This window comes from Sprattus sprattus (genome assembly GCF_963457725.1).
Source record: "Sprattus sprattus genome assembly, chromosome: 5".
NCBI classification, from domain to species: Eukaryota; Metazoa; Chordata; class Actinopteri; order Clupeiformes; family Clupeidae; genus Sprattus; species Sprattus sprattus.
Window position 1 is genome coordinate 19,866,944 of NC_137924.1, and position 17,537 is coordinate 19,884,480.

The 17,537-nt window shown below is 42.3% G+C and overlaps 2 protein-coding genes across 3 annotated transcripts; one reads left to right on the top strand and one right to left on the bottom strand.

Annotated features, from left to right (window-relative positions):
• Window positions 1-3,594: 3,594 nt before the first annotated feature.
• Window positions 3,595-7,179, top strand: gpr39 (G protein-coupled receptor 39; the record flags this gene model as incomplete). Its single annotated transcript, XM_080838762.1, has 2 exons — window positions 3,595-4,333; window positions 6,695-7,179. The coding sequence occupies 2 exons, from the start codon at window positions 3,595-3,597 to the stop codon at window positions 7,177-7,179; spliced, it is 1,224 nt and encodes a 407-aa protein (XP_080694888.1).
• Window positions 7,180-8,066: 887 nt separating this feature from the next.
• On the bottom strand, window positions 8,067-14,161 carry asb18 (ankyrin repeat and SOCS box containing 18). 2 transcript variants are annotated; one of them, XM_080839564.1, is made up of 5 exons: window positions 13,801-14,161; window positions 10,591-10,858; window positions 9,435-9,942; window positions 8,953-9,066; window positions 8,067-8,734 (listed from the first exon to the last, which is right to left on the bottom strand). In XM_080839564.1, exons 1-5 carry the CDS (start codon window positions 14,099-14,101, stop codon window positions 8,549-8,551), a joined length of 1,377 nt encoding a protein of 458 aa, XP_080695690.1. In that variant the 5' UTR covers window positions 14,102-14,161; the 3' UTR covers window positions 8,067-8,548. The 2 variants fall into 2 exon arrangements, with proteins under 2 accessions (XP_080695690.1, XP_080695691.1); XM_080839565.1 differs by lacking the exon at window positions 13,801-14,161 and adding an exon at window positions 12,125-12,669.
• Window positions 14,162-17,537: the final 3,376 nt, after the last annotated feature.

Consider the following 17,537-nt stretch of genomic DNA (forward strand, 5'->3'; position numbering starts at 1 on the left):
TACAGCGCTATCAACAAGCTACACTAACAAAACCATACTTTCCATTACCTGAGATATGTGGCTTTTGAATGAATAGGTCACTGACAAGATGCTGTCAGTGTGCCTTTTTTAGTTTGTTTGTTTTTTGTCACAATATGAATAGTGTTGACATACGCTTGCTTTACATATGATTTCCAGTTCATTGAACAATATGTTAGCTTCTTTGAAATCACAGAGCGCAATTGTGTAATTTCACAGTTTTAAACGGTACAAAATGGCTGAAAGAGAGGTAGTGTAATTGTAATAAAATGAGTTAGATATTTATCACACAATGTTCCACAGTGTGTACTAGTCTTGGTAGTGCACCAACACATACATACATAATCTCTTATGTTCTGACTGAGTATGGCTGCTGTCTACCTCTATGTGCCCTGACATTAAAATGTGTACCAAGTGTGTTTCTTCTGTCTGTATCATGATCAGACTTTACTTTAACATGCTCAAAAAATTCAGGTTAGGCTGTAGGCTGTGCAATGGCATTATATACAATGATGAAGCATTTCAGAGAATGTGTTTTATTGAGACAAATGAGCTGGTTTGAGTGTAGCACGCAATCACCTAATGAACTGAACTGCCTGTTGTGTCAATGTAATTGCCATAGGTCCACTCGATGATTGTTGTTTGTGAATATCAGATCTGTGGGAATTCATCCCAACTTGCTCACATTGTGAAGACTAGATTGGATGATCGAGACGGATAATGTTTAAAAAATGTGTTGGCCTTGGTGATTCATTTTTTTCTGACGAAAATTTGGGTTGCCATTTATCTTGAAAGAAAAAATCTGTTGAGATAACATGTTTTAGCCAGTGAGAGATTTTCAACCAATGAGCACATTTGCCAAAAGGCATATTGCATGGTGACAAAGGAAAAGGCAGTGTGGGTGCGTGCTGCTGTTCAATAATGTGCTGGTCTTTGTCTCATCTGTTCTCATTAGCTGATACTGAGTCTTGAAAGTGATATGATCAAAATTCACTCCTTATTGTTATTTTTGTATTGTCAGATTTGAATGTGAAGGGGTTTTGCATATGGTTAAATGATGCTGAAGGAATTTTACAAGATAATTAATGCATACAGCGAATCCAGAGAAACACTATCAACATGACACTAAATGAGCTTTTTCAGGGTTTTTGATTTCATTTTTTTTCCACGCCTGTGTTGTTGATTACTGTTTTTGTCTATTTTCAAGGTTGCCTTTTTGCTGTTTGTGTTTGTCTGTCTGTGTGTTTTCTATGCTTGTTGGACTGAACTGTGCACTCATTATTACAGCAGAAAGCAATTTCATGAACAGACCTGTCTGGATGTGCATTCATAAGATATTAAAATTCTCAAATATGAACTTGCCTGTTGCTTGAATTCATATTTATTCTTTTGTTGCTAATTACCTATTTATCTTGAACACTAATTTTTTTCATTATGCAAGTGGTGCTTGAGTGAAGCTCTTGATTCCTGGTATAGAGGTTCAGTTCCTTTACCTCCTTAGTTACCTCTGAAAGTAAAGAAATTAAACTTGCCCATCAAGATATTCAGCCAAATTCATGTTTTACCTCATCACAGCCCATGTATTTTACATCTTGTCCAACACAGTCATATGTCAGCATTTGAAGTATTTGATTCATTCGGCAAAACGGATGAAAAAAGTTTGGAAGGGGGGAAAAGGGTAGATTTTGAAAGATAGACACTTCTTCAATTACAATATTAATGATAACTGTGATCACTGCGGTTAAAATGCTTTAACATCCACAAGTAAGCCTAAAGGTTGTACAATGGCATCATGTGAAATGATGAAGTATTAGAGATACTCTTTTATTGGAACAGAAGAACAGGGAGGTAGAGCCAACAAGGAAGACCATATACTGAAGTCAACAATTATGGTCCATATACTAAATAGTTCACCTAATAAACAACCTTTGGCTGTGACCAAATATTAACCTACTAAACATCTGATCTGTGATAACTCATATGCCATATGCCTCATTAAAAATGTGCCACTGCCCTACCTGCAACAGTCCTTTACTGCACATCATTATCATTATGGCCATCCAATGGACTACTCTCAAAGCTCAAATAAATTCGATTTTATGGTTTGGAGTCTATGCAACACATAGTGCAATCTTATTGTGAGATGTAGGCCTCAATTATGTCATGGACAAAATGTCTTTCTACCGTTTAAGAAAATTGACAAGAAATAGAGGCCGACTGAAAGTTGTAAATTAACTTGTTACTCAATAGACAAATGTTCAGTCAACTTCAAGACGTCATCTAAACAAAGTCTCAAGGCTGGTGTTTTGTGAGTGCTTTCCGACTCTCACACTCATCCATCTCCTATATGTTTACTCTTCCCTCTCCCTCTGTTCTCCGATAAAAAAAAAAAAAATGAAACATGTTACTAAAAGTGAATTTTGCAAGCCAATTTGATTTGTGTGAATTGACACTCAAATGTCTAAATTGTATTTATTTACAATGTTCCTTCCTTTCCATGTTTTGTGTATAAATAGACTTTCTGTCATTGCTATGTTTCATTAATGATTCAGCTTTTAATAGCCAACTACCAACTGATTCATATATTGAACTGCCTGTCAGAGGTTTTGTAGTCACTTTGTCAGTATCTCTAAATGAACAAGTTAAAGAGTCCTCTGCACCTCACTGTTGTGGTATCACTATTTACGAAACATTTTTATAGATTAATTAGATCCTTTTGTATGCCTTCCTTTCACTCTGGACCAACCAAGTGCTAGAAAAAGAATAAGAAAGACAAAAAGTTACAACAAGTTAGTGTAAGACAACGACACTGCTTGTGTGTATGGTTCCATCTTTCAGTGTGTGTGTGCGCATGTGTGTGTGTGTGTGTGTGTGCCTGTGTGCATACATTGCGCAACTCAATTTGATTGTGTCTGTATCTTCAGTTACCATTTCCCTTGGCTGCCGCTGCCACTCCCAATCCCTCTCCACTTGTTGATCTCAAGGTGACACTTGAGGCTGTGCCTCTGTCTCTCACTTACTCCATTGAGCTCTGAACACGCCTCACCACTGTTTAGATCAGAAGTCATGTGACATCAGCGTTCCACCCACGCTTGGCTCCGCGGCAGACTGCACCTTTTAGCAAGAGGGGGAGCCCACAGAGTTCACTCTAGAGCCTCTGGTGATATCAGAGCAGCGTGGCCTCTGGTCCCTGAGCAGGATAGATCATTAACCAGCACAATCTGAGATAGAGGAATGAATCAGAGGCAGAGAAGCCATGGCCACCTTCGCTTTGGGACGAGCCGTGATTTATACCAGTGGATTTTGGGGGGCCAGATGGTGAAGTGGCCGACTGCATTCAGGGGTTTGAGGTAGATGTAGGGTTAAACTTTATTTGACCTTAGTTTTTTCTGGTTTGCTTGGTATCAGATTGAGTGCGTAGGTTGACTGTCAATGTTTCCTCTGTTGTTTCCTGTTGCGTTACGCTGAAACCCACAGCTTTCAGAGCTACCCTGACAGCTTTGTTCTCTGTCAGAGAATTTCCTCAAAGGGTTATAATACATTTTAGTATCATAAGGTTGCTGTGTACTTGAAATCATGGACGAAGACCAACCAAACTGGAGAGATCTTGAGGCTGCCACTCCAGTGAAAGTTGTTCTCACAGTGGTCTACATCGTCATGTTACTACTGGGCATTATCGGCAACAGTGTGACCATCCAGGCAACAAACCTTCTGAGGCGCAAGGGGTACCTGCAGAAGAACGTGACAAACCACATGGTTAGCCTGGCGTGTTCGGACCTGCTAGTTCTGCTCATCGGGATGCCAGTAGAGCTCTACAGTGCCACCTGGTACCCCTTCTCATCTGCATCGGGGGATGCCTCTTGCAAGATCTACAACTTTTTGTTTGAGACATGCAGTTACGCCACTCTCCTAAACGTGGCCACGATGAGCCTTGAGCGCTTTGTGGCCATTTGCTACCCGTTTCGCTACAAAACTCTTTCGGGGAGGCGCACGACCTACCTCATCCTATTTGCGTGGCTGGCCTCGGTGCTGGTGGCCCTGCCGCTGCTTGTCGCCACCGGAACGGAGGGCCTTGTTAGAGAGAGAGGCGGTCTACCTGTTCAAAACCTGACCTTCTGCACCAACCTGTCCGAGCACTGGATCATGTACAGAACCAGCATGTGCGTGGCCTTTGTGGTATACATCGTGGTGCTCGCCCTAGTGGCGTTCATGTGCTGGGGCATGATCAAAACGATCAGGGAGGCTGCAGGGAACGTGACCAGGAATGAAAGTGAACAGGTCAAAACTGCCAGGAAGCAGACTATTATATTTCTGGGTATGTATAAAGCTCTGTAACCCTTAAATGAATGGATGTTATTGTGTAAGTCTTTTTTTTCAACAGCTATACCGTGAGTATTTTAGTGTGAGGGAGACAGAGGAAAGGTAACTAGAATTTATTTGCAAGTATGGCTAAATTTCTTTGAGTTTTAAGTCGAGATTCGTATGTACACGTGAGTAGGAGCAGTTTCCAATTACAATCAACTGATTTTTTGACAGACCCAGCTCTGATGTTTACCATTACAAGAACTAGCCAGACACTGTGGTGTCATCATCTGTTGAAGATCTGTCCAAAGCACTCCAGACTGTACATTAGTCAAGTGGTGATGCTCCTTCTTTAACAGTGTCTGCTTTGTGTCTACTCTAAGATTTACTTAATGTTGAGTGAGGTGCTGGGTGGCCTGGAGTATTTGTCAGCATAAGACAAGCAGAAATTACTCATTTTGATACCTAAGGGAAGAGCTTGCCTACTACAGGAATAAGACCTTATTTTGATGGCAAAACGGCTGGCGGAAACACTGCTTCAATAAAGAAGGCATTGGCTGAAGTTAACAGTGAAATGTTTGGTTAAAGATAATCAATACACTGTCATGCGATGCCTTTAAACTGAATGTGTCAGACAAGATTACAATGTATGTCAATGGCAAGATCGCCATGAGCGCTTTTACAAGTAATACACAGCTTCTTCTACATTCGTTGATGACTTGTAAAAATGATTTTAATATTCCCTAGCCACATGTCTTTGAGCTGACTGTCTTATGGTAATTCAGGGTATTTGATTTGGAGCCTGTAAAATAAGAAAGTGTTTAACTCAATTAGATTCTATGAACTACTGCTATTGGTGACTGTAGGTAGCCTGTATATGTGCATAAAACTAAAGCAGTGACTTATATCCTGCATGATTGAGGAATGAAATGGGAGGTAGTGAGCTAAGTTTATGTTGATGAATTTGAAAAAAGTGTTTAGCTCACTTACATTCCATGACAAAGTAATGTTTTTGTCCACATCAATATAGAATGTCTCACGTCCATTCTGGAGAATTCATTTTGGCCTAGGATGCTTAATGTCTAAACATGCGTAACATGATATATATTTAAAATAAATAATTTTAATTTGTCTAATGGAACACATTTGCAACCTCGGAGCTAGGTCCTGGAAAAAAATTGCTTACCGGTACATCTTTGCTGAATTGCTAAATGTTAAAGCTGGCATTTTGGCTCATGCTGCGGTGCGAGTTGTGGGAGCAGAACAGATTAGCTCCATTTTCTTTGGTGACTGGTGCCGTTTTATTCTGCGAACAAACTGCAAGCTATTTGGTGCAGTCGAACGTGTAGATGTACGTAAACTGCAAGAGCAACAGTGACTAGTATCTTGCTTGAATGGGGAATGAAAGTGGGAGGTTGCGAGCTATGTTTATGTTAATTAACTTGAACACCTGGACCAAACTTTGAACACCTGAACCTTGACCAAAAGCAATGTCTTTCTGCATTCCGTTCCAAGTTATTGTTTAAATGTTTTCCTTTTGTGTTTTATAAAGTTCCTAAATAAAGTTATAAAGTTCCTATATAAAAACATCTGCTACCATATATAAACATTGATCGACAGCTTTTTTAGATTCACTTTCCAATAAAAAAAAATCTATCAGAGTAGGCAAGCACATCATTACTTTGGTTTTGGGCTCAGGACATGGCACAGGAGGCATAAAGATCTCTTATCTCGTTCGAGCCATTAAGTGCTGTTGAACGAGTTCAGACCTGAAAAAACTTTGTGTTATTAAAGTTATGTTAATGATTTGTTATTGTAACAGAGGTGTGTTTTTATGGCCCAGTAAACCATGTAGCACAAACATTGAGACATAAACATGAAATAACACCCCCTGTACCTAACTACTTGATGACTGCAATGTGCTGTGCATAATTCTGAATGTTGAAAATGGTTCAAAACCACTAACCAGCAAACTAACCCAACACATGGTTGATGAGATATAACTGGCCCAAGACATTTTGAGTATTGTAAAGTTCTAAAGGAAACATGTCAGATTAACAGTTGTTCAAACTCTTCTGTTGTAGTAAAAAAAAATCACTTGACAAATGTAATCATCAGTGTTAATCCCCTTTGTGTAATTGTTTTAGAAGATGATTATTGACAGATATTCATTCTGTGCTATCCAAGCTGAGTTAAACCAAGGTGCTTTCCATAGTGTGCTTTGCAGCTCCAGTATCCTTCTAACCTTTACATGTATTCATTTAGCATAATGTTAGTGCTCGCCCTATTACCTCTCTGCTCCGTGGCTTGCTCAGACCTTGGCTATATCTGAACTATATATATATATCTCGCTTTTTTTCTCACTTCCTTACAGGCTTGATAGTGGTCTCACTGATCATCTGTTGGATCCCAAACCAGGTCCGACGCCTCATGACCGCAGTCCACCCGAAGAGCACATGGACATATGCATATTTAAGCAGCTACGTGACTCTCCACCCGGTGGCCGACATCTTCTTCTACCTTAGCTCTGTGATCAACCCCTTCCTCTACAACTTGTCCTCGAACCAGTTTCGCAAGACATTCCTCCAGGTGCTCCTGTGTCGCCCTCCCATGGAGCACGTGAACCGCAGGGCTCTGTCTAAACCCTGGTCAGCTAAGTCCTCAATGCATCCACTTGTGCCAAAGTCAAGAAACCAACAGAATTCTACACACGATGGAACTCTAAAGAAAGATCAGACATCCGCCACATCACAGGGTGACAGTGGTGTCGGAGCAAGCTCAGCGTACATTTCAGATGGAGAGAGTATCAAATTGGCCAGTGTAGCCACACAGTTAGAAAACTTGGAATCTGACATTTGAAGTGATGTGAGCAAAAATGAGCTTGTCTTATTCTTACACACCTCTGATAAGAGGACTGAATGTACTCTTTTTTGTCAGATTTTGAAATGTATGATATTTTGCTATTCATTGACCTAGATTTTAAGGTTTTGTTAAAGTGATAACACAGTTTATAAATATTGTGCTTTTCACAATATTCTATTCATTAACTATTTAAAGGGGAATATTTTTTTAACCAGCTTAGCCTGTTGCCTACGATAAAGTTGTTGTTATATTAAACAGGTGCTTTCATTTCAATTGGATGGTCTCAGTCTTCCACAACTCCTGGACAGGCTAGCAGGGACAGGTTTCATATTTACTTCCCTCTCGGTGTAAGGAGGAGGAGCCTGACCTCTGACCACGGTCTGCTTAGTCATGACTGTGAAATGTTGCTGGCAGGGACAGTGATATTGATTCTGACACAAAGAGTTTAGTGTCACAGTTCTTACGGTGAGAACCACAGGGTGAGAGCAACAGAGTTAAAGAGTTAAAATCCCTCACTTCGGGGACCTGCTCTTCATTAATCTGATGAGAGCAATGCTTGCTAGCAATGTTAAGTAGAGCTTGTGGTTTGGAGGTTCTGCACACAACACTTTTTGATGTGAAGTGCATGGGGATGTCCACTGAAGTAGGAATGGAATTTGTCACGCTTGTTAAATTTACACGCACTCAATATAACCTAATATTTACAAAACTAAGATTGTTCACACAAGACCTCCAAGCACCTGCCACCTAAACGACATTTTTCAAAGACTAATTCATTGTGTTTGTGGATTTAACAAATGGGGTTAATAATGTACACTGCATATCAGCAAGCAAGGTTAATCCTCAGACATTGTATAGAACACAGTTGACCCGGTACGTGGGAAATATTGCTTTTATGAAAAGTATTTACAAAGACACTGATACAATGATTTAACTCAACCATAAAGTGGCCAACACAAATATACTATATAAGGCCTACACATCAGTTCACACACAATAAATATATCCAATATCCAAGTCAAATGTAGTGTCAGCCATGTCAACACAGAACACTGGGGAACATGTCTGGCTGAGGCCTACCACGTCCAGGCAATGATCTGCATGTCAGTCACACAACTGAGTCAAGGAAGTTTTGCAGGGGCTGGACTCTGGGACTACCTCTGGGGGGGAGAGTGTATTTGTTTGGCTTTTGACTTTCAAAAATACGTTCACAAACATTGTATTGACACTACCTTTAATCTAACTAACTAACTGCATCAGGAGAAAAGGAAAACATTCAATTTTTTTCACCTAGTCAGCTCTATATTAGACAAATACCCCTTATTTGCAACACACAACTCCCTCTGTCATCAGGCTCCTATCCTGCCTAATAAAGAATACCCTCAGGTTCCAGCAGGAGATAGTTCTTCAGTAGGTTTGGAATGGGCAGCTGAGGAAGGAGGGTGTGACAGTCTTCCCCACAATGCTTCCGCAACACCAACCGACAGAGATGCTGAAGGCTGCGTGGTTTGTTTTCAAGAGCAAACAAGGACGCATAAAAGGTTTGGTGCATCTGTAGGGAAAACATGAAATGAAAGCCATTGTGTTCAGCTCCACAGTCAATTATTACAATGAAGTAGGAAACACAAAGTGTTGTAACTTCCAGAAGAGATCATATTTCACTTGGTGGTTATATTGCCTGTACGGGAATTGAGCACTAACTTCTTTGATCCTTTGTTCTGTGTAGCACCGACTAACACAATCAATAGAGACAATAAAAAAGAGACCGACCTGCTTTGCTTCCTCTGGAAAGGCCTTGCTCCATTTGTACGTAACAGGCACCATATCATAGGAGTTGAACATGATCTCCACAGTTTTTGGTGCTGATGCACAAGAAGATAGGACCTAGAGTAAAATTGAACAAATTATTTCATAACCAGTGAATGGAACTTGCATAAAGGTTAGTCAAGGAAACGTGTAAATCAAAACCTGCATTTATAAAGATTAAATCTGAACATGAGCAGTTCTGTGTATCTGATATTCCGAACACTTTACCTCAGTCATTGGTTATTTAATTCAATTTAATTTAGGTGTGAAAATTCAACTAAGGGGCTATGGGTACTTTCTAATGTCTTAACTGAGTATGAGAATGCTACAATGAAATATTAGTTGGACAAATAATTTGAAAAATCTGGAGACATTCCTTACACAAACTACTGGTGTTTTATTCTCTGTAAAGTAACTAAGACATAAATTTGCTATGGCCAACACACCTTGAGCAGGACTGCCGGCCACACCTTAATGGAACCGTGGTTGAGCAACATCTGAACCACAGTATGTGGCTGGTACGTCTGCTTCATCTTAGCAACCTGCAGCACGTTAGACAGGGGAGAGCACCCGTTGTAGTCGAGTGCATTCATCTCAGCTCCATGCTCCAGGAGCAGCTCCACCAGGCGATACTGCACGTTCCGCGCGGCTTTGTGCAGAGGGGTTCGCCGCTCCTTGTCTGCCTTGTTTACGTCCGCCCTGTACTTCAGCAAAAGACGGCACACCTCGAGGGAGCTCTCCTGTTCTTCTTCGGTGTCGTAGCAGGCCTCACCGCACGAGGCGCAGAGTGCTGTTTCCCCAGAGCAGTTCTGGTGGTTCACCTGGGCACCGTAGCGCAGGTACAGCTGGACGTGTTGGTGCAGGCCTTGCCTGGCTGCCACCTGCAGGGGCATCTCATCCTCCTCGCTAAGGGTGTTGATCTTGGCACCATGTCGTACCAGGAGCTTGGCACAGCTACAATGAGAGTTGGTTTAGCACCAGCTTTCATCTTAGGACACATGATGGGAGATTACAGTAGGATCCAAATAAATGAAACAGAGGGGTGCAAATTGTGGAGAAAAAAAGTTTTGATTGTTAGAGTTGAAATCTTCATTTCTGCTGGATGATATTGTGGAACTGAAGCAAGTAGAGCTTTATTACAAAACACGTGTCCTAGAACTCACCAGCTTTGAAGTGATTTAGGAAGCTTGTTATTGCCATAAACAAAAGAGCCTTGTCAGCCTGTCTAATAAATAGTTAAGCCATATGGCCAAGCCATCCCCACCCTGTTCTGTTTACTGCAGAGCGGTTGTTGAGATTAGGCTCTTAGGCTTCTTCAAACAATTCCTCAGTGATGTGTGTGTAGTCTTAATCTCCACCTTTCTTTCACAGTGAAACACTCTCTCTTTGTGACATATGTGACCAAATATTTTGTTGGAGAATGACATGTTTTAACATACATTTGCAACATGTACCAGTTTCCTTATCAACCACTGATTGGCAATAGAGGCTCACTTTACTTTTCAGTAGAATTCTGAGATGCGTCACAGAATGCTATCCGGATTACATTTGCGGTCATGCTCCGTGAATTATCTATTACTATGACACATGTTGAACTGTTACCGGAGTGACTGTGGATTTTTGCACAAGTGCAAGGGTGACAGGCCATCTTCGTCGAGCAGGTTAGGGTTGGCCCCGTGTGCCAGTAGCAGCTCGACACACTCTGTGGTGCTGTTGATGCACGCCTCGTGCAGCGCTGTCCGACCCCCGGCCACCAGGTTGGGACGGGCTCCATGCTCCAGGAGGTACTGCAGGCAGTCACTGTAGCCCTGCGCTGCTGCAATGCACAGTGGACTGGTCAGCTCCCGCTTGTACTCAAGAGACCACAGACCTGTAGAAAACAATGAGAAAGACCAAGAAATGTCACAACACCAATACAACACTCCTGTGAGGCTTCACGGTGCCCATGACAACACATAGTTTTTTCCCCTAATCTGGTCCAGCAAACTGCTGGTTATGAATAGTTGTTGCATTACATGTATCAGGTGTAAGCTTTTTTTATACACAGTGTGTATTATATGTTTATTCCTACAATATAACACAATCTGCTTTTTACATTATGACTCATGTATTTCATATTCTTGCTTCTTTTTTTCACCATTGGAATCACTTTGCTCTTCTTGGTGTCTTGTGCCCTGTATGGAAGGGGCATTTTGCTCTTCACCTATTCCATCTCCTTTATCAGTTTCTGCGATTTGTTTTCTGTACAAAGAAGAGAAAAACTTGGCACCTCATGGGTGCTGGGGTAACTAACCATATTTGGGGTTCATCCCAAGCCCTGTAAGCTTAGGCTTTCTGTCAGGCTTATAGTTGGAGGGATGAAGCATGTCATGAGCCTCTTGGTTAAACTGGCGCCAAAACTACTTTACAGTGAACCATTAAGACCCACCTAGAAGCCAGCTGAAATACGGGCCTTGGTTAAGCTATCTGCGCCTCATGTCAAAGAGAAAGACAGGCAGAGTAAACCCAGCAACAGCTGGTCTGGGAAAAGAATGTGCTCCTCTCTCGATGGGCAGGATTGAGAGCAACGAAAGTGGCCACCAGAATCACTGTCTGGAATGCCGTGGCAATGTTTTTGGCTTGTGAAGCTGCACAGAGAGCTACAGAGATTAAGTGTGAACTCCATTCCACCTTTGCTTAGGAAAACAATAACAAGTGAGGACAGGACATAAATATGTGAAGTGTCTCAGTGTTATAAATATACAGTATGGGCGTACTGCAAACGTGGCATTTAACAGGTTGTCTCACAAGAATAAACATTTATGAAAGAGAATATTAGAAAATAATATTAGAAGGAAACAGACTTGTTTGGAGAGTGATCATAACATCATCACTCAAGTTCATCAGTGGTTTACAGTAGCATGAATAGACAGAGGAAGGTCAAATTGACAAATATTAATATTCCTTATAATAAGGCAGTACAAACATATTGACTTTCAAACAACCACAACCAACTTCAAATCCAGATTTCATCACATCATATGTGTGTCCCACTCAGGGTGTTTTATTTAATCTGATCTTCTTTTAAAAATGACTTCTGCAATCAAAACATCAAGGGAAACAACATAACCAGGTACATTTCACATAGGTGTATTACCTGATGGACCAAAGGGATTTTCTGCTCTTGCCTGCCACTCCAACTTCTCACTGAGATTGTAAAACACATCAACATCCACATAGCTTTTGCGCAGGAGTCTGCTCAGCTCTATCAAGTCTCCCATGACCACCGCCTTATAGAGACGCACAGAGCGCACATCTCGCTCCTCCAACCTGTGCTCTTGCTTCTCAGGGAGGTCTAGCCATCGGTCCAGACGCACAGTAGGACAGAGGTTCTCCAAGCGCAGTGTCCTCAGCATCTCCCCTTCTCGCCTCCAAGCAGCTGTGTCGTCTGGGAGAGGGAGTATATATATACAGGGCCCACTAGCGGGCACAAGGTTTTCCTCTGCTCAGTCTCAGTTTACTATTGTCTACAGCCATAAATAGGTTGAACTTTTGCTCTCTATAAGTAAATCCTAGGTCACCCATTCCATATTTAGCACCATCAATGAAATACAAGTGCAAACACCCCCTAAGCCATCACAATCAGACATGCAAAAACATTAAGGCAAACTTTTTGTGTCATATATGTAGCTTGTCAAAGATACACGCTATTTCATCAAATAAATTACGTATTTATTGAAAGAATAAAACACATATTTTTATAAAGCATTTATTTTAGCCATAACAAATAGATTGATTCAGACTTCAGCCCAAACACTGAAGGAGCACAGAAGACCATGTTGGTAAAAATGAGGGTGTCAATAGGAAGATTCATATTCTGTTTTATTAGAAGGCTGTTTCCTAAGCAACAGAGACAACTCTCCGTGTCCTCATTTGGCCAGTAGGCCTTTTAGTATTTGGACACTAATGCAAGATTCAGCACTGTCTAATGCACTTCAAGTTTAATCCTCAGCAAATGCTGCACAAACACTTTTCTAAGGTCCTAATGTCAGCTTCCAAACTATTAAAAGGTCATTCATCAATATTTGTAATAACAACTCAGATAGCAGGGGATTAGAGTGCAATGAATTCCAGCCCAACAAAGATATTATACATTATTTCTCAAGGGAAGTTCAATGACATATCCAGGTGGTTTAGGAGGCTTTCTCTCCCCTCACACCCCTTTGGCACTAAATAAAGACCATTAGCATGACAGGTAGTGCCTCCCGCTGTAATGTACACATACCCAGTGGGTCTCACATGATATTGTCATGCAGACATTGTGGGACAGCAGCCAACTGATGGATGGAAACACGCTGTGTGCTACTGCTTAGGGGTGACAGTGATGAGGCATCAGAATCACTGCTAAAAACGTGGAGAAAAAGGATGTCTTTGAGCAATGTGTCATTATTGCACCATTCGCTGACAATTTTAATGCTTATGTCATGAACATTGCAAAAATGATGTTGTAGTAGTGGTATATTCATAGTAGTAACAGAACATATTCACTGCTTTAATTCTTACGGAGTGACAAAAATTGAATACTAAATTGCATAAGAATTTAGAGAAAGATTTGATTATGAACACTTCTGTCCTCACTCATTCTTTCTGTGATTTCCAATCTTTCACCGCTGCATTATTTACTCCTTCTGTCCAAATGACATTAGCCAAAGGTATTTGACATACGAGTAAAAAAAATGTTTTTTAATCATTTTCCTTGTTCATGAGACTCCCATCCAATACTCACTATGTAGCAGGAAGCAAACTAATTTAATGGCAGCCAAATCAACCCACCATGTGAACTCAGTGGAGTCCAGCGAAGTTCATCACTCTGGAACTCTAGTATTTTGTTCAGTTCCTCTCGGGCCGGGAGGTTATCCTGCAGACCTCTCCAAAACTGGTGCAGCAGGTCTTCCAAAACAGGGGGACAAAGAAAGTCCTTTCCCGGAACATGACTTCTGCGCACCTCCCTGGTAGGAGTTCGCTGGCTATTTGATGTTATAACACGGTGATGTGAATGTCTGACTCCGTCTGCTCCTTGATGGTTTGTAATTGGCTGGCTTAAGGTGGATGAGCCTCTGTTAACTGAAAACATGCCTTGGAATGGCGATAAGTGACCTTAAATATTTTCTTTCCCAAGTAGCCTACTGCAGGATATTTTATCCAGCGGGTCTATTTAAACCCTCTGTTGTTTGTAAAGTGGTATTTATAATGGTACGTGATATGTGGAGGGCAGACAGAAAATCCTAGATCATAATATGGGTTTTTCCATTACCTCATAAAACTAACTAGCCACTATTAGTGGCTGTTTGACTGGTCAGATGGTTGCTAAGGTCAAATACGTTTACCATGATATAATACAAAGAATGATACAGGAATAGCGCACAATGCACCACTGCTAAATCACACAATGGTGGGGCTTGGCAAAACAGCTGCCCTGGATACTATGGCTGTTATCCAGGAGATTGTTGACATGTTAATGTTTCAGTCTTTCAGTACCACTGGGGCTGTTTGAGCAGGAGCACACAGAAAGTGCCCCCCTGTCCTCTCGAGGGGCTGCACAATGTTGACCATGAGAAGTGGGAGAATGTTAAGTCACAGTGCAGATCTACCATATTTTCAAAATGATATTACATTTGCAGCTACGGTTGAAATAATGGGGTCTTCTGGCTGAATTACCTATGAAAGATTAAATGTCCCGATGACCTTTCGTTATCTGCCTCCCCCACAGGTAGGTACAGGCTCTGCCAACCCCACATTCAGTGCAGGAACAGGGGAGACATAGTTTGGCAGTAGTCAGGCAAACGGCTTGGCACACTCTCTTTCACAGTCACCTTGAACTGTCAAGGGGTGCACTTCATACCATAAACATGGCACACGGCATAAAACTGACACACGACATGCAGAGTTCCCCATCAAAGCAATGCTGTATTTTTACATTAAGCTGACTTCTGTTATTGCCACTTGGCCAAGGATAGTTTTATAGTTGGTTTTGATCATGACAATTTGCAATTGATGTGATTTACTCAATTTCGCTGCATCACAATCAACCATGTAGAGGTGTGCAGTCGTAGGAGAGGACTCAGTTTACAGCCCTGTAGGGTGCCGGTGTTCAAGATGAGGGTTGAGGAGGTGCGGTAGCCTGGATACCAGCCTGAACTCCGCCCACAAAATGTTTGGTCTGGGAGATTCAGTCTGGACTTGAGCTAGTTGGGAGGGATTCAAGTTTTCGAAAAAGTCGAAAAAGCAATCTGACCACCAATCAAATTGTAAGGGCGGGCTTTATACGATGATGGACAGATGATCAACCAACGCTTGAGTTGAATTAACCGGTAGATTCGAACTCCGACCAAGATGGCCGCGGCTCGGGTGCTTAGTGGGGAATATTTTATGTGAATTAAGCTATCTACACGACTTTTTAATGTCTACATTGACTCGGTTAGTTGTGTATGTGCAACATGAATGTTGCAGAGTATTGTTTGTCTTAACTTAAGCTCTCTAGACCATTAATGTTAGGTCATTGCTCACGCGTACACCAAAAACCCATTGAAACAAACTGTAGCTTCTAGCCTTGCTGCTAATTAAGTAATGTGACCAGGCATATCTCAACAGATATTGACAGCGCATTCATTTTGAAAGAGGAACAGAGAAACGCGATCAAGGCATTTGTCGATTGAAAAGATGTTTTTGCCGTCCTTCCTACGGGATCAGCTGCTTGGACCAGTGACAGGCTGAAGATGTCAGTCAAGACCTCAGTTAGCTGCCCAGCATGGTATGATGCCCAGCACGGTATGATGTCAAGAATCTTCCAGTATCCTGGATCATTATCAATAAGTTTGTATCTGACTGTTACAGTAAAATTGAAAGGGTGATTCAGCTATCAGAACACCAAATTATAGATCTATGAATGTAACTCAACAAAAAAAATAGAATACATGACTAGCCAGTTTGAGGATTCCAAAGTTCCAAACGGATAGCAAGTTTGACCAATATCTTTAAAAGATTGGATTGGATTGAATTGCATTGCCTTCAACAGCTTTGCATTTGAAAATCATCAGCTGAACTATCTGTGCAAACAAACTATCTAGGATGACACTATTGAACCGAAAGGGAGGTTGCTGCCCTTTACCACAAGGTGAATGGCCATCTGGCTCAGGATCCTGATTCAGCTGTAAAATGTCTAAAAATCGTGCCAAGAAACCAGCATGCCCTTAGTCCTCACTGATTTATACACACATCTGTGTGGCAGAGGTTTGGGCCAAAGCAAGCCTATTCACATAATTACACCCGGAGGCAGCCTTTATTGTTGCGGGTGACTTCAAATACTCCAACCTGAAGACTGTACTCCCCAAATTCAACCAACATGTTTCCTGCCACACGAGAGGAGACAAGACTTTGGACCATGTTTACACCTATGTACATGGCTGATGCATACAAAGCAGTCCCCCTCCCCCACCTAGGACAGTCTGACCATCTCTCTCTGTTCCTACTCCCTAAGCACTTACCACTCATCAAACGTGTAAAACCTTCAGTGAGCTTTTATGTCTGCTTTGACAGAGACAACCAGGAGGCGGCCATCAAAGCAGTGCTCCCTACAGACCACCAGCCCCTCACACTCCCTTCCACCACCGTGTGTGCTGCACGGAGCAGGATTATTGCTAGTAAGGCTGCTGGCCCTGATGGCATCCCCGGATGTGCTCAGGGCCTGTGCTGGGCAGCTAACTGAGGTCTTGACTGACATCTTCAGCCTGTCACTGGCCCAAGCAGCTGTCCCCACATGCTTTAAAACCACCTCCATCGTGCCGGTGCCAAAACACTCTGCTGCAGCGAGCTTTAATGACTTCAGCCCTGTTGCACTCAGCCCCACCATCATGACGTGCTTCAAGAGGCTGGTCCTGGCTCACCTCAAGACCTGTCTACCACCCACACAGGACCCCCTCCAATTCCCTGCTCTTTCCCACCTGGACAACAGCAACACCTACGTGAGAATGCTGTTCATAGACTTCAGTTCAGCTTTCATGGGCAGCCGTGGCCTACTATGGACAGCCGTGGCCTATTATGGGCAGCCGTGGCCTACTGGTCAGGGTGTCAGGCCGGAAACCGTAGGGTGGCCGGTTCGATCCCCGACCAGTAGGAAAAATATGGGCGGGGGAAGTGGTAGAGCACTGCTCTCCCATGCCCACATCCACGGCTGAAGTGCTGAAGTGCCCTTGAGCAAGGCACCTAACCCTGATCACTGCTCCCCGGGCGCCGCCAATGACAGCCCACTGCTCCGGGTTAGTGTTACTTCACTTCACTGTGTGTGTGTGTCACTTCCCTGGATGGGTTAAATGCAGAGGTTAATTTCAGAGTGTGTGTGTCTACACCAACTCTGCCATAGAGAGGACTTTCACTTTCAACACCACCATCCCCTCCAAACTGATCACTAAACTCAGCGACCTGGGCATCAACACCTTCCTTTGCAACTGGATACTGGACTTCCTAACCAACAGACCCCAGTTTGTAAGGTTATAGTACCACACTTCCTCAAC

Coding starts and splice junctions, on each gene's coding strand:
- asb18 (XM_080839564.1), bottom strand. CDS start 14,101: ATGTTTTCAGTTAACAGAGGCTCATCCACCTTAAGCCAGCCAATTACA. Junction 10,859..13,800: donor GACTCCACTGAGTTCACATG/GTGGGTTGATTT, acceptor TGTTTTCTACAG/GTCTGTGGTCTCTTGAGTAC. Junction 9,943..10,590: donor AAAAATCCACAGTCACTCCG/GTAACAGTTCAA, acceptor CTCTCATTGTAG/CTGTGCCAAGCTCCTGGTAC.